General features: G+C 42.1%; 1 protein-coding gene across 1 annotated transcript in view; it reads left to right on the top strand.

Moving 5' to 3' along the window:
• Positions 1-227: 227 nt before the first annotated feature.
• Positions 228-24,761, top strand: part of LOC110288249 (baculoviral IAP repeat-containing protein 1a-like) — a 63,444-nt gene continuing 38,910 nt past the window's right edge. Inside the window, exons 1-8 of the mRNA XM_085831327.1 lie at positions 228-299; positions 692-895; positions 11,549-12,119; positions 12,449-12,548; positions 18,260-18,341; positions 19,168-19,219; positions 22,164-22,283; positions 23,242-23,341. Of these exons, the coding sequence (XP_085687453.1) occupies positions 11,552-12,119; positions 12,449-12,548; positions 18,260-18,341; positions 19,168-19,219; positions 22,164-22,283; positions 23,242-23,341 (1,022 nt within the window). The 5' untranslated portion in view covers positions 228-299; positions 692-895; positions 11,549-11,551. The remainder of the gene's footprint in view (positions 300-691; positions 896-11,548; positions 12,120-12,448; positions 12,549-18,259; positions 18,342-19,167; positions 19,220-22,163; positions 22,284-23,241; positions 23,342-24,761) is intronic.

The following is a 24,761-nucleotide window of genomic DNA, read 5'->3' on the forward strand; positions in this document are numbered from 1 at the left end:
TGAAAATAGCTGTCTCCTGAGAGGTTCTGCTAGTGGCTGGCAAATACAGAAGTGGATGCTTACAGAAATCCATGGGATGGAGCACAAGGCCTAGCATTGAAGGAGTTAGAGAAAGTACCCAAGATGCTGAAGGGGTTTGCAGCCCTATAGGAGGAACATCAATATAAACTAACCAGTACCCCCCAGAGCTCCTTGAGACTAAACCATGAATCAAAAAAAAAAAAAAAAAAAGAGATGGTGGGACTCGTGGCTGTAGCTGCATATGTAGCAGAGGATGGCCTAGTCGGACATCATTGGAGGTAAGGCCCTCAGTCCTGTGAAGGTTCTATGTCCCAGTATAGGGGAATGCCAGGGCCAGGAATTGGGAGTGGGTGCGTTGGGGAGCAGAGAGAGGGGGGAGGTGATAGGGGATTTTTACAGGGGAAAGTAGGAAAGGGAATAACATTTGAAATGTAGATAAAGATAATATCTAATAAGAAAGAAAGAAAGAAAGAAAGAAAGAAAGAAAGAAAGAAAGAAAGAAAGAAAGAAAGGAAGGAAGGAAGGAAGAAAGATGAGCATAGGATGAGGTAGGAAAGGAAGCTGTTCATATACATAGAAAGTTCCTGGAGAATTCTGGTTCTTGATTATTGTCAAATGATTGTACAGTAGCCCTTATATGCAGCTCGTGTGTTTGGATATTTTTGTCCAGGTACTATTGCTGTTTGAACAGTTTGTGGAACCTTTAAGAGGCGGAGCCTCATCTGAGGGAGTGAGTACTTGGATACAGCCTTATGGGTTTATAGCCTGGCCCAACTTCTTACTTTCTTTCTCTGCTTCTTCACTGAGAATGTAACATGACTCTGCTCCTTCTACCACACCTTCTGTGTCACGGTGGAATTTATCCCTTCAAATTGTAAGTCTGAACAAACCTTTTTTTCTATTAAGTTGCTTTTGTCAGGGTATCTTAGTCCACCAAAAGGAATACTGCAGCTTGTGTTGAAGAACATGAAGTAACTAATCAAAGCTGCCAAGTTATGGCCAGTTCCTTGTGTAAAGGGGTGGAACAGGAAGCTAGAGTTGGGTAATTGTGTGTTTTGATTAAGAACATGACCTTTGTCTCGTCATCTTTAAGGCGACTTTAAGGGGAAGACATCACAAGACCACTAAAGATAACTAGTGAAAGATTTAAGCAGCCCTGTTCCTGTTGGGCTTCAGAGCATGATTCCTGGGGGATTTTATTCATTAGTGACAAAGAGTTGTTTTGAAAATATTATTAGGTTTTGTTAAATGTGATCATTTCTACATGATTGCCAGATGTATCTTTAAATCAAAAGGTTATATTTGCCTTAAAAGTCTTCAAATTGCACATAATCCCCACACTCAGGAGACTGATGCAGGATGGTGTCAACTTTGAGGTCAACTTGGGCTTATAGCATGACCCTGTGCTAAAGCAAAATAAAAATGAATGGAACAAATGAAAGCCTTCAGTACGCTGCAGTTTTGTAGAGAGATGGGTAGAAGACAATTTCATTCTGGATGAAAAGATCAAGGTAGAGTGTGTAAGACATGTTATAATGAGGATCTGGTCCACTCTAGCTATAGGTATGCATCGAATACTCCTGTGGGGTAACTGAGATGCTGAAAATGCAGACAAGGACCTGAGGATTGGTCATAGCAGACAGTGAGGTGTTTGTAAGCTTCCCTTTGGTCTAAGTAATGATTTACTTTTCAGAAGTTCTCTAAGTGGATGACCTCTAGCCTGAGTCAGATGTTGGGGAAATAGAGAGAGATTGTTGTAGAGAAACTTGGTTATTTGCTGCAAATTGTGTTGGATGGTGACCCGAAGAACAATGTCATCCATTAGGAAGGAACAATGAGAATGAAAAGTTCTCAGGTATAGTAAACTAGATGGTAATGTTCAGGGAAATGATTAGAAATGACATCCAAAAAGGAGGAAATTAATGGAATTACCTCTGAAATGTCAAATGATATGGTAACTAAAGCCAGTAACTGGTTATAGGGTCTGTTCCACCAACTCCCCAGTCTGTGAAAGCACCAGAGCAAATTTCTAATTTATTACAGCCTTGCCTTCTGCTGACACAAAGGCAGAGCTTACGGTGTCTATAAAGCAATTCTTATGGTTGCGCATGGTGGAGAACACCCATTATCCCAGCAATCAGGAAGTGGAGGCAGAACTATTGTGGACTACATGTTCTGTTCCTGCCTCAAACATACATATTAAAAAAAGAATCAAAAACCCAAGTAGGCAGGTCTTCTGTTAGTGCCATGCCTGGTGCTGTTTTTGAAGTGTACGAAGAACCTTCTTTTCTCTCTAAATGAAATAAACCAGCAAAGAATGTGATGTGATGAAGGCCTTGGGCCTTTGGTGTGGACCTGAGGGCATTTGTAGTGGTCTGAATAAAATAGCCTGAAGGTAATGAGGAAACTTTAATGGTGTGACTAGTCCATGGTACATAATGCATTGCCATAACTAACCCTGCCAATTAGAAACAAAGGCAGTTAATTTGTGTGTGTGAAAATCACTTAGAGATTTTAGAGGGAAAATTCCCACACTTAAACATAAATATGTATACTACTATTATTGATAAGCTTTAAAACATTATAATCAAATCAATTGCCTAATAAATATGATGGGTTAATAATCTATGACATACATATTCAGAAAAATAACTTTAACAAAGGACTGTTCAGATCTGATGCATGCTATACACTGAGGATGAATTATGAAAATATTATGCTAAGTGAATGTAAACAAATAGGACTACATATCACTGTCCAGTTTTGTGAGATGTCCAGAATATGTAAATTAACAAGGCAGAGTAAACTAGGTACCCACCAACTGCTCTCTCCTTCCCAACTGAAGACACAATTTGACCAGCTGCCTCAAATTTCTGGCACCATGATTCCTATGTCATGATGAGTATGCCCTAAGACTGTGGTCTCCAGCCTGGAGGTTTACATTCTGGGATGTGGACGAGTTAAAAGTCAAGCCAGTCTGGCCAGTTCATGCTTCTCTGATATAATCTGGAAGGAATCTTTTCCTTTCCTTTTGCCTCGCCTCGCCTCCCCTCGCCTCCCCTCGCCTCGCCTCCCCTCGCCTCCCCTCCCCTCGCCTCCCCTCCCCTCCCACTCTTTCTTTCTTTCTTTCTTTCTTTCTTTCTTTCTTTCTTTCTTTCTTTCTTTCTTTCTTTCTTTCTTTCTTCCTTCCTTCCTTCCTTCCTTCCTTCATTCCTTTCTTTCTTAGATTCATTTATGCATGTGAGTACATTGTAGCTGTCTTCAGACTCCAGAAGAGGGCATCTGATACCATTAAAGATGGTTATGAGCCACTATCATAGCCACCATGGTTGATGGTACTTGAACTCAGAGGAAGAGCAGTCAGTGTTCTTAACTGCGACCCCTCTGTCGAGTTCCCAGGAATCTTTTTCTCTAGGTAGTTCTTTTCACGGGCTGAAGAGATGGTTCAGTGGTTAAGAGCACTGACCGTCCTTCCAGAGGTCCTGAGTTCAATTCCTTAGAACTACATTGTGGCTCACAACCATCTGTAATGGGATCTGATGCCCTCTTTTGGTATGTCTGAAGACAGTTTACAGTATACTCTCATATATAAAATAAATAAGCATTAGATAGTTCTTTTTTTGATTTTTAATATTTTTATTACATATTTTCCTCAATTACATTTCCAATGCTATCCCAAAAGTCCCCCATAGCGCCCCCCACTTCCCTACCCACCCATTCCCATTCTTTTGGCCCTGGCATTCCCCTATATTGGGGCATATAAAGTTTGCAAGTCCAATGGGCCTCTCTTTCCATTGATGGCCGACTAGGCCATCTTTCGATATATATGCAGCTAGAGACAAGAGCTCCGGGGTTCTGGTTAGTACATCATGTTGTTCCAACAATAGGGTTGCAGATCCCTTTAGCTCCTTGGGTACTTTCTCTAGCTTCTCCATTGGGAGCCCTGTGATACATCCTAGATAGTTCTTTTTAAAAATATTGTTTGACTTACTATTTGAGAGTCTCAAGTATCTTTTTTTTTTATCAAAATGACATATATCTTTTTATGATATATCTTTTAAAATATTTCCAAAAATGTATTGACTGCATATGTTCTGTGAGTTTGTGTGGTAAAATCCTTTAGTTATTTTATGTACAAAGTTTTTAACATTTGTTATTTGAGATTTCATACCTCTGTATAATGTATTGTCTCCCCCATGCCTGCTCACACACCCCATTGTGGTCCTCTCCCCCATGCCTGCTCACACACCCTATTCAGGTCCTTCCCTAGCTTCATGTCCCTCCCTTTCCGTTTTCATAATCAACTGAGTTCAACTAGTGCTGCCTGTATGGTCATGCTCTGCATCATAGCAGACCTACAACTGGCCACACCCCTGGCGGAAAACATCCATGCTTTGATCACACTCTTAGAAGGGCTGCAGTTGGGATTTTCAAGATTTCCATCAGCACCTGGAGGGTCACCTTATTTATTGAATGTCGCCTGGAGATATGCTGTGTGAGAAACGTAGACAAAATAATTATTAGTATGACAATTCCTCCCATCATAGCATCCGTAAACTGCCAGTAAGCTATTCAGTTGGCACTGGACTTTACAAGTCCCTCCCTGTCTGTGCTAGACTACTGACTGCCTTAACGTTATGAGGTCTGTGCAACTAACCACAGCTGCTCTAGAGTTCACGAGTTCAATGTCCATGTCATATCTAGAAAACCACACTTTACGGCTTTCTTCCTCATTCTCTAGCTCTTAGTTTCCTTCTGCCCTCTCATACATGATGTCTCCTAAGCCTCATGGGGGTGAGGTTGATATAGATGACTCATTTATGGCTGATCATTCAAGAGTTACTTATTCTGAACACTTGACCGAGTAGGAATCCATACATTGACTTCTGCAGAAGGAACCTCTTTGACCAAGACTGAGAGCTACAGTAATATGGGAATAAACATTAACATTCAGTCAGCAGTTTGACAGCATGACCATAGAGGTTACTGTCCTGGTTGGCTTTGGAGGTCAGCTTGACACAGACTATAACTATCTAAGAGGAGAATCTCAATTGAGGAAATTCAAGGATCATATTGCTCTGTAGAGATGTCAGTGGGATGTTGCCTGTGCCCTGGACTACTTACTGCCTGACCCTCCCTGCTTTTAGGGACTGGATGTGAGGTGGTGAGAATCAATGACACAGACAGCAGAAGCAGGTGAGAAACGCTGAGGCAAGCTCTCTGAACACTGCTGCAAGCTCCTTTAATACCCTCCACCTGTGGCTCATTGCTTCCTAGAAAGCATCTCTTCTAAACAGCAGTTCCTGATTGGCTGGTATTGTCTGCATCAGCAATCCTTGGTCTCTTAGACAGTCCTCAATTAGATTCTCCTGCAGGAGATGCTTTTGCACCCCCATGGCCCCTGTCATTTACATAAAGGTCGTCCCATAATTCCTACCACATATCCTCTCTTTTGTTTTTAGATTTTGACAGCCTATTGGGAGCTGGTGTGCTCTTGCCTATATATGGTTGGACCTGGCGTTGTTCTTGCCAACCAATCCCTCATGAATAAAGGAGCCAATCACTGTGTGAGTAGGCAGGACTTCTGTGTTGGTCAGAGGAAGAGAGGAAGCAGGAAAGAGTTCCATTCTTTTTGGATGGGGGTAGCATGAGAACAAGATATAGCTATGTGTCTCCTGGTTTCAATGGTGAATCTGTCAGGATTTTTCCCCAGAGGCTTTAGATTTAATAAGGCTTACAAGATTAGGATTTTAGTTGCTGTGCCCAACGATTGAGTTACCTTCATTTCTGAACTAAGTTTGTGTTGTGTTTTCCTTCACTTGGTGGCACGTCTGGGTTCAAGAGAGAAAGGTATGGCAGCAAAGTGTGGGTTTGCTTGAGGTGCACCACAAAGGCTGTGGAGGATTTGAAGCATTGGGGCTGGTGAGGTAGTGACCTGCCAGTGGGAACTTAGTGAGCAGGGTGGAGACATTTTGGGAGCTCCAGGCCCGAATGTCTCCATGAGATTAAAACAGGTCGGTGTTTGCACACCAGTGCATGGCAGGCCTGCCTGCCAGGGCAGTTGGTTGCCGGAACTAGCGTGGGAACATGCTGGTTTATTTTTTAATATTTCCTACAACATTGACGCCAACTCGGAGGATTCTTAGTATACTTGACTGTGCCTGTCTTAGGTCCTGTGTTCCAGGATCTTGACTACCAGCCCACAAAGAGATATCACTCCAGAGGCATGTTGCACAAGGGGGAGATGAGAAACAGCCTACATGGTAGTCTCACAGATCTCTGCCATCCATATTTTGATCACTTTTTGGGGGGTCACAGTTGGGATTTTCACGAGCCATCAGCACCTGAAGGGTGAACTTATTTATTGAACATTGCCTGGAGATATGCTGTGTGAGACACATAAACAAACTAATCATTAGTATGACAATTCCTCCCATCATAGCAAAGTGGCTATCCAGTAGGGGTCAATCAACCTCTTAATATTTTCTCCCACTGGAATCTGGCTTCCAGGGAGAGCACATATACTCTGGTCACATTGAGTTTGCCTGTGTTCTCCTCCCTTAAGAGTACAGAATAATTTAGGAATTTGTCTGACCAGCTACCTTCAAGATATTGAGCCAACTGTTGTCAGGCTTCAGTGGCATTATGTGAAACCTGGGGTCGCATGCCAATAGAGACATGTCCTTAACAAGGGCCAACACTTCTGTCAGTAAGTCATTCTGTTGCAAAATGTGGATAGCTTGGTAAAGATTTTGATTTAGTACCTCCTGGGCCTGCAAGTGCCTCAGCTGACTTAGAGACTACATGTTGCAGGATTTTCCCGGTCCAATTACATTAGTGCAGAGGAGGGCTGTGATTGGACAGGGGAAAGGGATGTGGAACTAAGAGTTAGAGAGAGAGAGAGAGAGAGAGAGAGAGAGAGAGAGAGAGAGAGAGAGAGAGAAGAGAATGGAGGCCGATATGATGATTTTGGGCTAGAATAACTGGGGTACAGGTTTTATCATTGTCAGTTGGCTCTGAAATTATTGTATTGGCATCTTGTAAGTTGTGATATTATTTATACATAAATCAGGTTGGTTAATTAAGCATTAATTAAGTAGAGTCTTGATTCTACTGGGGTACTGGGTATTGTGATGTGTTGGCTCACCATGGGGTTCTTTTTAGAGAGAGGAACTTGGTCTCCCCTCACCCCCCCCACTCCCCAGAGAGATGGTAGCCCAGTAGGAGCCCTGTGGTCCAGTGTGACTGTAGAGTTGGCAGGCCAGCAGGAGCTCAGAAGCATGATCTAGCCCCGAGGAGAGTTGGCAAGTTCATTTTTTAATATTTCCCGCAACAACTATAGCATTGACAGTCTCTGCTCTAGTGGCTGTCTGGGTCAAGGCAACAGCAGCTGTTGTTGCCCCGGAAATGCCTACAAGGATGGCTGCAATGATGACAGCTGTAATACCAAAATCCCTCTTTCCATGATGTGAGTCTGGGCTATCAAAGTGACAACATGAATATGGGCAGTATATACCACAGGTATTCAAATAGCATCTGGTTCCCTCATCAGGATAGCTGTTGTTGAATACGCCATACAGCAAGTGGTCAGGAGACATTTCCCATTAAAGCAGTTAAGGTTGTCTCTGACAATGTAGGTATATTAGTGACCAGAAAGAAAAAGGGCGGTCGGACATAGACTGGGGTGGCTTTCCAGCCAACCTGGCTGCCAATGGTCACATTCACAGGGGTTGCCCCAGTCCACATTTTCACTGACTGGTTTATGTGGAAATATGTCCCATGAAAGAGATGGCCACCTTTTAGGAGAGTAAGGGGGTGTAAATCAAGATAATTAGAGGGGCCACATGAATTCCAATTGCTCATAATGGGTCATATTGGAATATAGTGGGATCCCTGTTAGCATAGGGAGTAATATTTTTTAAATGTTATCAATGTTTAATGTGAAGATTAAGTAACAAATCAATTAAAGATTTTTTTTACTTAAACTAGCTTCATTTCCTCTGAATTTTCCAAGGGTTAGACATTTACCATTACACTCACTAGTTTAGAACCACCTGATTTTACTTCTGAAAAATCTAATACCTTAAAAAATTATAATTTTAACGTTAGCACGAAATTACTTCCTAACCCTTTGTTTTAGAAAACTTTCCGCAGCCAAAGATAACCTATTTTTGAATTACAGTACTGCAAGGCACACGCAGACACTCACCTCCTTTAAAACACACAGGAGATACACTCCCTGAAACAGATTTTAAAGTCCTTCAACAACTGGAAATACTACAAAGTTCAGTTAAAAACACTGCCCTATGGCGTCATGCACCTTGTGTAAATTCACTTGCCACGTGTGTAAATGATCCTTTAGTGACACCTGTTCCTGAATCTGGAGCTCAATGCCGAGGACAGCAGAGACAGCAGCCCAGAGACTGGCAGCTGGGTTGGAAGGTGGTATCACCTCCAGAGACTCACCATCTCTACTATTTTCAAAGACTTGAATTTAATATCGGGGTTATTATACCAGAAATAAGAGTTCCATTTTTCTTAAGATATATCTAGCATCAACTTTTGTACAAAGAATAAGTGAATTATTTTGTTCAGTACAACTGAAAATACACCATTTAAATCCTTCTACCAAATTTAATGCAGCTTAGTTAGGGAGCAGGTATGCCTTTTTCTCTCAACACTTGTGGCCAAGCATGTCTAAGCATAACTGCAAATGGAAGTTCAAGAGGTAGATTTTTTTTTCCATGATGCATTCTTGTCAAGAAAATAAAAACAACCACTGAATGTATTTTCTTAAAGTATTTGGGTCTAATGAAAAAAAAAAGATAGCTATGCTATAGGTTACAGCATGACATTTTAACAGCCACAGCACTGGATGTTTTGTGACCAGATACATTTTCAGTTCTCTCGGGGTCAAAATACGAGTCTGCCCACTGTATTGAATCTTCCTCCACCACCTCCACCAGTTGGTCTACAGCTTCCTGGTGGGTCATTGTCGTCAAATCCATTGGTCTGAAATGAACAGGAAGCAGATGCAGCTTGTAGGGCCTGGGCTTGAGCATTCAATTCTTGTTCCTGCAAATATAGCTTGTTGTCCTTTGTTATGGCATCGATCAGCTCTTTCTGTAGAGGTGGATCTCCATTGATCGAGACACTGGCTGAATTGTCACTGCCTACGCCATTAGCTCTCCTTTGTTTTTTGTACAAAAGCACATAAGCTGTGTCTTTTGGAAACCTACTTGTGATTTTGTAGACTGACTGAAATGAAGTAAATGTCACCCTGCTGTCATTAAATAAAAACCGTTCTTGTGACATTCCCTTATTTTCCAAGTCCTGTTTAATGACCGTTTGGGGCTTTCTACCCCCTAGTATACAACTCTGGGAGTGTGCTAATGCCAGACTTTCAGACTGGGGGCACATCTGGTATGAAGACTCTGTACCTGCGATGTTTCTGGAATAAGAATAGTAATGGCCACTCTCAGAGACACACCAGAGTGCACAACAACCGAACTTAATAGGTAGGGCACTAATCTGGGGCAGAAAGCTTCCTCAGTCATAGGGAGAAGCAATATTGGAAGCATCATGTGAAGTAAACCTCCAAATACCAAGTGAGAGTTTAGATGGTGATAGTGGGTAGTCCTGGTGAATTTTATACCTATGGCAGGTTGGCAGTGCTCCCAAGGGATAGGAAGTCCCATAAAAGTGGGAATATGAGGACCCTTGGACAGTGAGGCAGGGGTGGACATGATATGCTTGGGGCATCCTTTGGGGATTTGTAATTAGTAAGGGGGACTTAAAGTTCCATGCTTAACATGGTGCCAGAAGTTAGATTACCATGACAGTCAATCGTGGTGACATTGTGTCAAAATCCTGTGGCGGGTGTCGTGGGTAGTTGGCGGGTGTCAGCTGACCCTGCGCGCTAGCTACCCAGGTGCTGGTCAGACCCGAAGAGGCTTGTGGCCCTGAGTTTTTGTTCACTGAAGCATCCACTCTTTGGTCTTCCTTCTTCTTGAGCTTCATATAGTCTATGAATTGTATCTTGGGTATTCTGAACCTTTAGGCTAATATTCACTTATCAGTGAGTACATATCACGTGTGTTCTTTTGTGACTGAGTTACCTCACTTAGGATATTTCCTAGTTCATTCCATTTGCCTGTGAATTTCATGAAGTCATTGTTTTTAGTAGTATAGTAGTTCTCCATTGTGTAAATGTACCACTTTTCTGTATCCATTCTTCTATTGCGGGGCATCTGGGTTGTTACTAGCTTCTGACTATTATGAATATGCCTGCTATGAACATAGTGGAGCACGTGTCCCTGTTATATGTTGGAGCATTCTGGGTATACGCCCGAGAGTATTACAGCTAGGTCCTCAGGTAGTACTACATCCAATTTTCTGAGGAATTGGACCGGTACCGTTCTCACTTAATCAGAGTCTTCCCTTTATTAAAGTATCTACTTCCCTGTAATTATCCATGTGCTCCATAAACCTATTGTCAAAAGATCTAAGAACTTGGGAACCCCAGTGACTGCCTGTCAGACTCAAATCCCTGCATTTGGAGTGGGGCATCTGGAGTTTGTAAGCAAGGGTGTGGTGAAACCACTGAACTGGTCCACTGCATGGGTAGAAAAAAAGAAGTTTATTTGGGAAGTTAGACTCTCAGATGTTCTCATGGAGGGCAGAGAATAGTGTAATGGGAAAAGCTTTGCCAATCTTAAGGGGACAGGGAGGAGAGGTGTGGGTCAAAACAGGCTGGGAGTTGCTGCAAGCTGTTTGGGTTATTAGGAACTAGATGCCCTTGTCCCAGGTAGCTGTAGTGAGTTTCCTGGGTTATTAGGAACTAGATGCCCTTGTCCCAGGTAGCTGTAGTGAGTTTCCTGGTAAACAGAACTCTGCCGTTGCAGATTCCTGAGGAATGCAGAGTTTAGACTTCTTCAATAACCTCTGTTTACCTGGCCAGAGTCCCGCTTGAGTTAGGACTTTGTTACTAGCACAACTGTCTTGAGGACTCACTCCTGAACTAACAGAGTTTGCATACTGTGTACTAAATCTGAAGAGTGAACACAACACAAACAAGGGTTCTACAGAACTGAGTAATTTTATCGAATTGTCTCTGCCAGGTGATGGAATTTGGTGCTTGGCCTCTTATTCAAACAACTGAAAATAAAGGCTCAAAGAGATTTTCTAAAGAAGCAAAAATAACTATCCAGAGCTAAGTGATGTTACATATTTAGAGAGGGAGACACTGCCAAGATTGACAAATGGCTGTGTCATGAGAGTCCTGAAGCACTCTGGCTAGTGTCTGGGGCTTTCAATCATGGGGTTGAAGAAGAGGAGGGAGTTGGTTACCAGTAAGGAGACTGGTTCCTTATTTTGTCTGACAGGCTGAAATTAACCAAACTTTTAGGCCCTGAGAATACCTCTTCCCACAATGCATTTGACTTTCTTCATATGCATACATAATTATACACGCTCTTTATAGTAAAAACATTACCACCACCATTATCTGCTTTCCTTTGTCCTTTAGAAAATGGCTGCGCATGGGGAGACCACTGAGGATGGAGATTCTGAGTTTGATTATGAATTTCTCTCTGAGCTCTCTGCTCTTCTCGGGGTGGATGCAGTTCAGCGGGCAAAGAGGAGAAAAGAAGAAGAGCATAAAGAACGGATGAAAATGAAGAAAGGTTTTAACTCACAGATGCGCAGTGAAGCCAAACGACTAAAGACTTTTGAGACCTATGACACGTTCAGATCATGGACGCCACAGGAGATGGCAGCTGCTGGGTTTTACTACACAGGCGTGAAACGTGGGGTTCAGTGCTTTTGCTGTAGCTTAATCCTCTTTGGTAATAGCCTCAGGAAACTTCCCATAGAAGTTCACAAGAAATTACGACCAGAATGTAAGTTCCTTCTGGGCAAAGATGTTGGTAACATTGGCAAGTATGACATCCGGGTGAAGAGTCCAGAGAAGATGCTGAGAGGTGGCAAAGCAAGGTACCATGAAGAGGAGGCCAGACTGGAGTCCTTTGAGGACTGGCCATTTTATGCCCATGGGACATCACCACATGTACTCTCAGCAGCTGGCTTTGTCTTTACAGGTAAGTGGATTCCACTTTGTGAGGCATTTCTGTGGTATTTAAACTTTAGGTTCCATTGTGTGGGCAATATTTTTTTTAATGAACCGTCATTGATGAAGTGTGTTACATTAGACATAAGATGTATTTAGTTAAATTTCAAGTGTAACAATTTTGCTTCTACTTTAATATATATTTAGTGTAGCATTATTGGTTTGCTGTATATCTATACATATACATACACACATGCAGCCATATATTTGCCTGTGTATAAAGTAAATTTGCAGTATGGCCAGCTCCAAGACACAGCTGGTGCCATTGCCGGCCAGTCACACCCTTTCCTGCATCTGTAGGTAAAAGGGACACTGTGCAGTGTTTCTCCTGTGGCGGAAGCTTGGGCAACTGGGAAGAAGGAGATGACCCCTGGAAGGAGCATGCCAAGTGGTTCCCCAAGTAAGTGGATAAGTATTTTATTTTTTTATAAAGCAAAATAAAACAGGATGCAAAAGCGCCACATTGTTGGAATATTCCCTGAGTTCTGATCTTTCTCCTATCCAATATGTGGTCTCCCAGAACTTTTCAAGTAAGGAAAGGGACAAGTGTGAATTACAGGCACTTTGGTTTTTTCTTCTATTTAAAAAGCTATTTTGCTTTTATTTTTAAATTTGTGTGTGTGTGTGTATACACATATGTGGACTTCTTCAGGTTGACCGAGCACAGCTACCTCATCACTCTCAGGGAACACTGGACCAGAACTCATAGATTGGCTAGACTAGCTGACCAGTGAGCCCTAGGACCGCCTGTCTCTGCTACTCCAGGACTAGGGTTAGAGAAGTGTGACCACACCCCACCTCTAAGTAGACACTGGGACTCAAACTCCAGATCCTCATGCTTGTGTTGAGGCACTTTATCTACCAAGCCATCTACTTATCATTCCAAATACTAAGATGCGCTGTCAAGCTGCAGTTGTGTGACTTACCCTAACTAATAGATGACTTAGTCTGCCCAGGGCTGCAATGGTGTAGAAATGAAAGAAAGCAAGAATGGTTAAGGCATTAAAATAATATCACATCCCGCAACATATGCACCAAATGAAAATGCTTGCTGGGTACAGGGGCACACACCCAGCATTAGGAAGGTGGACACTGGAGAATCAGGAGTTCAAAGCCACCCTCTGCTAAAATGAGAGAGGACCAGGTAGGTCCTGAGTTGCCCACATCCTAGTGTCATAAGAGAACAGATGTTTTGTTCAGAGATTCAAGGTTTTTGTTATTGTATGTCTCTGCACAGAAAAATTATATTGTAAATATTTTTAGTGATCTTTTTAGTACTGGTTTTGAAATTTCTTTGTTTTTGTTTCTTTGTTTCTGCCAAGTAAAAATGTATTCCTTTCACTGGCTTTCAAGCTTTCATTATGGAATGATTGATAAAAATAAAAGAGCAGAAATAAGCACTTGTCAGCACCTCGACAGGAAATATTCCATATATCTCTTGCTAATGTTTTCCATGGAATAACAATAACAGGTGATTTCAAAGTGAATTCCAGGTGCCGCATAAAGAATTTGTTACTATTATAGCATATAAGATTTTAATAACAAGTTGAACCACACTATCATTATGTCTCCTAGGAAAAGATGGCATTAATGCCCAAGGTCAAGTATCTGAATCAGCATTCAAGTGCTCGTTTCTATCCATCTTTTAATATTTCTAAAATAGATTTCGGTGTGAGTAGAGGGGTTGGGAGTGTGTTTTATATGCCAGGATGCTAGGGCAGAAGATGGTCTGTGAGAATGAGTCCCATGTGTCAACCTCAGATCTTCAGTTTCAGTAGCAAGCACAGCCTACCACCCCCTTATCAGTCTTGCCAGCCCAGAATTATGCATTTCATTTTCCTTGTCTGTTATTTTATTTAAAAAGAAGTTACGTAACATGTCCTGTATAATTTTTTTATACTTTACACTTAACCAGAGTTATTTATTTATTTATTTATTTATTTTCAGTGCTTTTCTCTAATTTCAGTAAACTGGTATTTTGGTTGGAAGGGCTTTTATTTTATTTTAAAGACAAGGTCTCTTTATATAATCCCAGGGTGGCTTAAACTTGATTATCCTCCTGCATCAACCTCTGATCTGCTAGATTTGGATGTGTATCACTGGGCATAGGAGGTTTTTTTTAATTTATTTTTTAAAAAAATATTTGTAGTTCACTACTGTATATAGGAAGATTCCAGGGTCACACTCGAACCAAATAGGCAAGTATTTACAAGACACCTTGCACATAGGCAGCATGCTCACAAAAATGAAAGGCTATCTAGAATTATATTTAAATGGAACCATAAATATGCACAGTCCACGTAGGGTGAGCAGCCTTAAATATTCTTAAACTATATGACAATCTGTCAGAGAATGTGCAGAAAAAGTTACGAGATGACATAAATTACATAGATGATCTTGGGCTTGAGTTTGCTGAGCAGTGAGGTGGTGAGAAAATTTCACATCTTACTTTGTTGTGGTAAATCTCCAACCCACACAAGCTCTGGCAATGAAAGTATGACTCAATTAATATGAATACATGCTGTGCATCTAGACTGGGCAGACCTACCGCTACACTACACTACCACATTCCACATCTGTGAGACATCTTAGAATTTGTGGCTTCTCCAGGCCATGCGCTTCTCCTCTGCTTTCCTTCTTCTTCCTCTCCCTCTGCGTCCTCTCCCTCTTCCTTTGCTTTCTTCACTTAGATTATTTGGAAAAGACGTCTAAAAGAAAGTAAGAGAAGAGGAGGTTGGAAGGGAAGAGGGAATAAAGAGGAAAGAGAAATAAGTGAAGACAGAGTAAGAGGGAGAAATGTTTCCTGAGAAGGGATGAGATGGTTGTAGGAACAGTGGGGCCATGATTAGCAATTCATAGACTGCCACTACTGCTCTTTGGGAGTCACAGTGTACCCTGCAGATGCACCTGCTGCACTTCAGCCTCAGACAGAGCCCATGCTGCTGTTCCCAGGCTCCTAAATCAGCTCTGGCCTAGCTTGGATCTGTTGTCCTCAGGGCCCTGCATGTAGTGTTGTTGGCTGTACTCTGGACACTGTTGGCAGGGAATCTGTCATCAGCCCTAAGTAGAGCTGCATGTCTGCCTCCAGGGGTCCTTTGCTTCTTCTCTGACCCAGAGCAGATGGAACATGACTCACACAGGAAGAGGAGACAGTTCAGTGGCAGGCCGAACAGCTGGAAGGAGCGAGGTCTGCTCACACAAGAGCAGGTGCATCAGTTTTAATCGCTGCCTGGTCACTTCTTTTATGAAATATTGAGAAAATGTTGGATATTCTCAAACTTTTAAAAACTGAATAATCAGTGTAAGCTTGTTTTGATAAAATTTTCACTTTTGAAACATGGACTTGCTATGCATCCCAGACTGACATCAAACTCACAATCCTTTCCCTGACTTCTAAGTGCTGGGATTGCAGTTTGCGTCACCATCCCTAGCAATTGCAGTAGTTTTAAAAATACCATTTTCTTGCCATAGTTGATTAATCTAGTCTACTCACCCAGTAGCAGCAGTGTGAGTTCTTCGCTACTCACTGCCCCAATATTGTTGATTATCATTGTGGATTATCAAATGTAAGACACGCACACACACACACCACACCTATGGCGGGGCCACTTCCAAACCTCCACGTAGCTAACACACCCCTACAATATTCCTGAATTATTTCTTAATAAAACCTATATTCCATCTTGGCTGTCCCAGCCTTCAGCCCTCCTGGGCCGCGGTCCCTGACTCTTACATGTTGGCTGTCTCTCTGTCCTGCACTTCTCAGGCCTGATCCTTGTGTTTCTCTAGCATGGTGGTACTGCCTTTTCTCTGGTCCCCTTGCCTTTGAATCCTAAAGTCTCCCTGCTCAGCCATTAGCCTCTGGTAACTTTATTCACCAATCAGAACCAGCTGGAGACAGTGTCTTACGTGTAGGCTTCTCATGCAATTTGGGAACCCAATAACATAATACAAGCATTAAACTAAATCCAAACATGGCTTAGGAAAGTAATATTGAGGTGGGAATGATAGCATGTATCAGGTGCCTGTAATCCCAGGTCCGTTGAGGTGGAGCCAAGAGGATCAGAAATTGAAGGTTTCTAATTTTGATATTTAAAGAGCCTAAGGTGAGCCTGTGCCATCCAGAATCCTATCTCAAAAGGAAAAAAGTATTGAAATGTTTTTAAAGCAAGTTGCAAGTTGATTTACTATGGTATTTTAGAAAGGATGGATAAACAAATTCATTATAGTCCACCCTGTGTGCTATGGCTTACATGGGTTACATTCAGGCATAGTGCAATGCATGGAAATATATGAAAAATGTAGCCAGGACCCTGGATGCCACAGACACGGAGTGGACAGAAGACCTTGAGAATATTTGAGTTATGTGATGGAGTTCACCTTCTGCTGAGAATGTAAGAGGAGAAGGCTGTCACCCCCATTGACGAAGGAGTTTTCAGTCCTGTACCACACCTTTAGGAAGAAACATTAGTGTCAGTTAGAGGAATATCATTTAATCTTAACAGTAGCTTCATGGGATGAAGAAATGGCTCAGCAGTTATGAGCATTGACCGCTCTTTTAGCAGTCAATTCCCAGCAACCACATGGTGACTCACAACCATCTGTAATGGGATCCAACATCCTCTTCTGGTGTGTCTGAAGACAACTACAGTGTACTCTTATACATAAAATAAACATCTACTGCATGCGATTGGCAGAGAAGAAGACAAAAATGTTTTCTTGTTAAGCTGAACCACTTAGACTTGGTTTTTCAGGCTGGCTGTGGGTGGCTTCTGCCTCCTTGAGACAGGGTTTCTCTGTGTAGCCCTGGCTGTCCTGAAACTCACTCTGTAGACCAGGCTGGCCTCGAACTCAGAAATCTGCCTGCCTCTGCCTCCCAAGTGCTGGGATTAAAGGCATGTGCCACCACTGCCTGGCTAGACAAATCTTTTTTAAAAAGTAGCTTTCCTTTTATGGGAAAGGAATATATTTCAAGATGATATTCAACATACTTTATAAAAACCAAAACCAATAGATTTAATCTGTTACTTTATAAATTATCTTGATGTTTTTGTTTCATTATGTCACAACTAATTTTCACATTGATTCATTTTCTGTCTTTGATCTGATCATGGGAACTAGGCTTAGCCCCCTTAGCTGTATCAAAAAGGCAAAGATTTCACAGTCTCTCTAGTCAGTATCAATCTCTTTGATTGTTTGTTTTGCACTTCTGGTTTAAGGAAACTGACAGCAGAGAGTCATAGAACAGGCTTATACTACTCCTGAGGCTGATGGAGAAAGATTGCTTTAGCCCAAGAGTATACCGTCAACACAGGAACACCTCATTTTAAAATAAAAACAAAAGTAATCTGAAGATTCAATTTAAAAAGCTATATGTGCTGTCATTAATATAAATAAATTATTGTATGAGAACACTTGCTTTTTAAAAAATTTTTTTGTAGAATTAAAAAAAATATTTATTTTACGTATATAAGCACACTGTAGCTGTCTTCAGACACCAGAAGAGATTATCTCTCCAGGCCTATCAGGACACTTGTAATTCTCATGAGTAAGATGACTTTTTAAAAATTTTAATACAATTATTTTGATCACGTTCCCCCCCCCCCCCCCCGGCCAAGTCTGCTCAGATTCTTCCCACTTCCTACTCAGCCAAGGTCATGTTCTTTCTCCCTCTGTTTCAACATCCTCCCTAACAAACAGCCAAAAATAAAAGCAATCAAAAACAGTAAAAAATAAAATGTGTAGTTTGTTTTGTGTTGGCCAACTATTCCTGGGCATGGGACCTGCTCTGGAATGTTTTGTTATACCCGGTGACATACCACTGGAGAAATCGATCGTCCCATTATCAGCAGGTATCAGTTGCAAATAGTTCCTGGTTAGGGGTGGGGCCTTGTGTCTACTTCCTCCTCTCACTTTCAGGGGTCCATCTGGTTTGAATCTGCTTAGGTCTTGTGCATACTACTGGGGCAAGGTTTTTTTGTTTTGTTTTGTTTTTTGACAATTTTACTGATATTTAAAGCCCAATAGCTCAATAGGTTTTATTAAGTGCTCATTGGAATGTAGAACATCTCTATTTATAGGGGTATATTTTAATTGTATTTCTAATTACAGATGTGAATTTCTTCAAAGTAAGAAATCTTCAGAGGAAATTGCCCAGTATATCCAAGGCTATGAGGGATTTGTTCATGTAACGGTAATTTATACCAGCCAACTTTTTCCAATAGTACATGTTCTTTACCTAATAATATCTGAATTGTCAGGGTGAGGACTTTTGTTTGTTTTGTTTTCTGACAGATTCTGTGTCTTTCGCCCTTTCTCATGTCTGGTTGACAGAGAGGAAAACAAAAATGTTCTCTTGTTAAGCTGGAACCATGTAGACTTGGTTTTCCATGCTGGCTATGGGTGGCTTCTGCCTCCTTCATCTTCCCTCTGACTGAGGCCACTCCCCTAGCATCTTTCTGTAGCCTCTACCTGGATGTCACACTCAGTCCTCTGTGGTACCTGGTAGAGGCAGGGCACTCAGGATGCCTCCTGCAGCTGGGCATTTAGACTCAAATTAGTGAGAGCAGTTGGGAAACACAACCCAACTGAAGCCAAAGGAGACTGTATTTGCTGACTGACTCAGGAGCAACATCTGCAGGCAGCATGGGCTGAAAGTCTAGGTAGAGTTCTCTCAGAGGGAGAGTTGCTCAGTTGGAGAGGCCCTTCTGATGTGAGCCCTCTTCCTCTGTCTCAGTTCCTCATGAGTCAAATACATCTGTGTGTGTAACTGCAGTTCTCTTGTTGAGCTGGGTGCCTGGTATGAGCAGTCCTGAGAAAGTTTCCATTTTACTGATGTTTGGAACTGCATAAAAATCCCCCAAATCAATAAAAATCAAACCAAAATTAAAGGACGGATTTGCCCAAATTCTGCTGCTCTAATGAAACTTGGCTTCAGTGGGGAAACTTCTTCAATTGCAGCTCAGAGATGGATTCTATTTTATAAGTTAATCAGTCAGTAACCAAATTTCTTTCCACAGGGAGAACATTTTGTGAATTCCTGGGTCAGAAGAGAATTACCTATGGTATCAGGTTAAACCTCAGACACTTTCCAAACTCTGCTTGTCTCTCTTTTTTTTGTGTTCTCTCTCCCTCTCCCTCTCCCACTTCCCCTCCCCTCCCCCTCCCCTCCCTCCCCCTCCCCCTCCCCATACCCCTCCCCCTCCCTCTGCCACATGAATACAGATGCTTTTGGAAGCCAGACAAGGACATCAAATCCCTTGAAGGTGGAGTTATAGGCACTTGTGAGCTATCTGATGTGGATGCTGGGAACTGAACTCAGGACCTCTGAAAGAGCAGTCAGTGCTCTTAACTATTGAACCATCTCTCCAGCCCTTCTTTAAAACTTATCTTCATAAGCGATTTATCTATTATGGAATGATTTTGGGTTTGTTTTTGTTGTTACTTTATGAGCAGGAGAGATGATTCAGTGGTTAATGCTCTTTGCTGCTCTTGGAAGGGACTCAGGTTCAGTTCCCAGCACTCTCTGGCAACTCACAACTCCAAAAATCCAGTTCTAGAGGATCCAGTGTCTTCCTCTGACCTCCGTGGCCACTGCACATGTGTGGTGCAGGCAACCATGCAGACAAAAATCAAGAAGAATTTAAAAGTAAATGTAAAAATTATAGACTCAATTATTTACTTACTATTGTATGTGGATGCCCATGGGTCCCATGTGTGAAGGTGCAGAAGTCAGAGGACAACTTATAGGACTTGGTTCTCTCCTTCTACCTTGAGAGAATTAATTTAGAGGTTATTAGGTTTAGTGGCAAGCTTCTGTACCATGGAGCTGTTCATTAAGTGACTTAGTTTTTAGCATAGATAAGCATAACTAAGTATGTTGTGTTGGTGCTGTAACAGATGGTTCCCTACAAACAACTGAAATAGTGGATAAAATGTTTTGGAAGCAAGTTTTAGTGTTTCTTCTATCCCTGACTGGCCTCAAACTCAAATGAGCCTTGAACTTGTGACCCTTTTGCTGAGTTCTGAGACAGAGCTTCTCAGGTGCTGGGGGTGGAGCCTCAGTCTGCGTGGAGGCCAGGAGAGCACGCTAGTGACTGAGCTACAGCTACAGACATAAATGTAGTCTTAAATGGCTCCATGTGCTGTTAAGAAATTCAGGAATATTCACAATAAAATCAGGTGACAGGTAAGAAGATAGTACTGCTTGGCCAGCATGGGCAAGGTCCTCTGGATCCATCCCAGCATCCATGGAAAAGGAAACCTCAGTGTTAGTAATTTAGGTCAGCAGAGCATCTATATGGCAAATAGGACAGGCTCTGAGTTCAGGCCCAGCAGGGGTTAGGGACATGGGGACAAGGGACACTGCACAGGATGAAAGCAACCATAACAGTAAGAATTCTATGGTAGGATTTCTCACTCCTGCAATTGCTGCTCATGGAAGGAGACACTTATGTTCAGGTTGAACTATGACATTGGGTTAGAGGCCAGTACAGACTATATGAGTTTAGTGCCAAGTGTAGAGAGGTGTATGCCTGTAATCCCAGCAGTAAGAAAGCTGAGGCAGAAATATTACATGTTGAAGCTTAGCTTAGTAAGTTTAACTTACTACACAGCAAATCATTTGCCATCTCCCATCAACATGGGAATGAAGGAACATCTCAGATGTTAAGAGTATTGTTCATACACAGGACTTGAGTTAATTCTAATGTGTCTACATAGTAGCAGCTTACATGAATGTTACCATAGCAATAGTGGCAGAGTCTACACTGTTACTGAGCATGCTCTTGTCATTATTAAACAATCAAGTTAGGGCAGTTCCTGGGCAGAGACTGAGTGCATTGAGCATATTAGGAACTCTAAGGGTCAGGGCTGGGGCATTGAGTGCAGAGTGCTTTCCTTGCAAACACAAGACGTTGCATTCTGTCTCCAGGATCCATGTGACAAAAGCCAGGTGTCACTGTTGTGAATTTGTAATCCCAGATTGGGGAGGCAGAGGCATGGATCCTGGTGTTCCACAACCTGGCCTGGGAAGTGAGGCCAGGTTGAACAACCTAACAACCAGGGAGAAATAGTGAGGTGTGTCATGTGACTTCCACAGGCATGGGTCCATACATGCACATGGACCTTCATAAACATGAACACAGTCAAAAATGTATGCTCTGAGAAGCTTCCTGAGATAGGTGAAGAGATCAGGTCAAGAAGGAAGCCAAAGAAAGGCTAAAGTGCCAGCCTGCTCCAACCAGAGAACACCCTGTGGGCACCAAGGAAAACTGTAGAACCTATTCCCTGTGACCTCATGGCTTAGTAGAAGGCAAACCTAAAATAAAATAATGTTTTCTAGATGGTAAAAATCTTTTTTGTTGTTAATTAAATTTAATGCATAGCATTCTCTATGGCAAAGAAACACTAAAAGCAAAGGCAGACACTCCTGATCTAGGGTGAAGTGTGAATGCAAGCAAGGTTTCAGCTTGAGAAACTTGTGAGACCAAGGTAATGGCAATGCAATTTTCAAGTCCTCACAGCATGGGAAATGCAGGAACCAGTGTCCAGAGGCCAGGATGGGGTAGAAAGTCTAATGGAGACCCCACCCTCAGTCTGGTCATCTCACAGAGCAAGCCACCAAAATGATTGTTTTTAAGCCACAGGCGAAGCAGGAATCACCTCTCGATTTTGTTGTATCCTGATGGTACAAGGTTAAAGACAGTCTGAAGTGACATTTTAACACACTGATCACACACAGAAATGAATAGAATGAATTCATGGAGTAACCCATTCTTTGCCACTCTCTTCCCATAGTTCTGACAGGGTCCCTCTTGAGTTTGACGCCTTGCTGCTCTTATAAGCACCTGCAGTTATTTTGATGCAAGCACAGGTCATCAGATCATTCCAGCTACAGGAGCACGTGCACGCGTGTGCAAGCACACAGACACACACACACACACATGCAAGTACACAACTGACTGAAATTTTAAGATCAAAGCCTACTGGTCTCACCTGCATCCTTTTCCCCAAGCTTACTGCAATGACAGTGTCTTCGCTAATGAAGAACTAAGGATGGACACGTTTAAGGACTGGCCCCACGAATCACCTGCGGGTGTTGAAGCTTTGGTCAGAGCTGGCCTTTTCTACACAGGTGAGTCAGGTTTTTTCCTTTATGTTAATGTGTGCGGGCATGCTTGTGTGTGTGTTAGCCTGCATGTAAGTATGTGTGACATGTCTGCAATGCTGCCCTCAGAGGCCAGACAGTGTGTTGGATCCTGGGACTGGTGTTAGAAATGGCTGTGAGCCATCATGTGGGTGCTGGAACCAAACCTGACTCCTTTGTGAGAGCAGTCAGGGCTCTCAGGCTGAACATCTCTTTAGAGTCAGTATTTTGTGTGGACCATATATTTGAATCCTCTTGCATCTTCCTTTAGTCTTTATCATTTGTCGTAGATCTCTTTGGGGCTCAGTTTCCCATAGCTCCCTCAGTGTTCAGCCTCTGAACCTGGGGATTCTGCAGCCACTTCATCCAACAGACACATTGCACTGGCACAGATGATCTTCTTACCACATGGTCTTAACGCTTGTCTCCTCTTGCCAGCCTTCAGGTCTCATGGATGACGTGCTTCTGATTCTAGTTAAATATAGCTGGCAGTGATATGGGGAGAGACAAGTGATTCTTCATAATCTAGCTTGCATAGAGACTCTTAAATTTGTTCTTCTGCCCCACCCCAGCTATGAGTATATTCTTTCTGATTTACTCAGGAAGCACTTGCTTTTCAGTTGCTTGTCTGTGAATGTCCAGTGTGTCATTAGTGTCCAGAACAGACAGAATTTCTGCTCTCATGGAGCTCCCATTCCAGAATCTGATGGCAAATCATTTAGGATGATGGGTTTATCAAAGTATGTGCTGCATAGGAACATTCAGTGACTATGGCTGACCAGCCTACTGAAGGACCAAGGGTCCTGTGTGAACTGTTTCCTCCTGCATGACTTGGCCACAGAATCCAACTGGAAATGAAAGTAGGATTATCCTAGAAAATCTGGAGTTGTCTTCCTGTGAGTTGGCAGCTGTATGTGCTGTTGAACTGACCCCATTCCTTTTCTAGGCAAAAAGGGTATTGTCCAGTGTTTTTCCTGTGGAGGATGCATGGAGAAGTGCACAGAAGGTGACGACCCAATAGAAGATCACACCAAGTTTTTTCCCAAGTGAGCAAAATGTCTTCTCTTGACTGTGAATGTGCTTCAACTGTTATTCCCTCACTGTCCATGTCTTACCTGTGGATGGTCTCTGCCCACCCTTCTGTTCCCTCTGTGAAGGACACATCCTTATGTCTTTGTCCCTTGATCCCATGACACTTTCCCTGTCCAGCTTTTTTCTTGTCATCGTAACATCTTGGTTTTGATTGGGTCAATATACAGACTTTTAAAGACAGGGTTTCTCTATGTAGCCCAAACTATCATAGAAATGCTACCTAGCCCAAGTACGACTTGAACCCATGATCCTCTTGCCTCAGCCACCCAAGTGCTGGTATTACTGAGGGATGCCACCATATCTGGAAATCCCATGCCTTTCTGATTATTTTCATTACAAATTAGTCTTCCTCTTCTCCTCTTTCTGGAATCCTTTACTGTTTTCTATTTCTGCTGTCTGAGACTTCCCAAGTGGTTTTCTTTTCCCAGTGCTGGGGACAGAAGCCCTGACTTGGGCACACTAGGTCATCCCTTACTATTCATTTACTCTTGCCCACTTTTCTGCCCTTCTTCAAGGTTATTTTCATTTCTCTTCCACACACAAGACAACTCTAGAAATGTTCAGCCATAGAATGAAATTTGTTGTTTTACTTAGTAGTTAGAATCTTCAAAGATAAATATTAGTATATGCACATTGTAAAGTGTGTATTCCTGAGCACAGTTTTCTAAATATGGAGTCCTAGTCTCTGAAACATGAAGGAAGAAATCCAGTTTTCTTTTATATTAAATGCTTTAATATGAATTATCCTAAAATCAATCTGTTTTAAAATCCAGCACTTGTAACTAAGAAACAAGGGTCTTTTGCTCTGGTATCCTTTTGAAGACATGAAAATCTGCAACAGTGTTGATGTCTGCAGTCTCTGTTTAGCTCTTCACAAGTGTTATGTATGCATCCAATGCTTACATAAAATTGATGTAAACTGATGTAAGTCTAATTACTGAACTTTAAAATTAATGTTTTAAATAATTATCTGGTTTTGATATAGAATGGTTATAATATTAGAAATGATGAAAAATGTTCTTTTAAAAATGTCTTATTAGTGTACATTAATTATATACAGTAATGACATGTTCATATATGTACATTATGACCTTTACATATATATGTATGCCTTACTTAGGGTTGTCCTGCTGTGTACAGATACCATGACCAAGGCAACCCTTATAAGGACAACATTTAATTGGAACTGGCTTACAGGTCCAGAAGTTCAGTCCAGTATCATCAAGATGGGAGCATGGCAGCGTTCAGGCAGGCATTGGGCCAGAGTAGCTGATAATTTCATCTCTTGTTCTGAAGGCAGCTAGAAGACTGTCTTTCAGGCAGTTATGGTGAGGATCTTAAAGTCCACACCCACAGTGACATACCTACTCCAAA

The sequence above is a fragment of the Mus caroli genome, unplaced genomic scaffold, assembly GCF_978045245.1.
Source record: "Mus caroli unplaced genomic scaffold, Mus_caroli_1 scaffold_15, whole genome shotgun sequence".
NCBI lineage: Eukaryota > Metazoa > Chordata > Mammalia > Rodentia > Muridae > Mus > Mus caroli.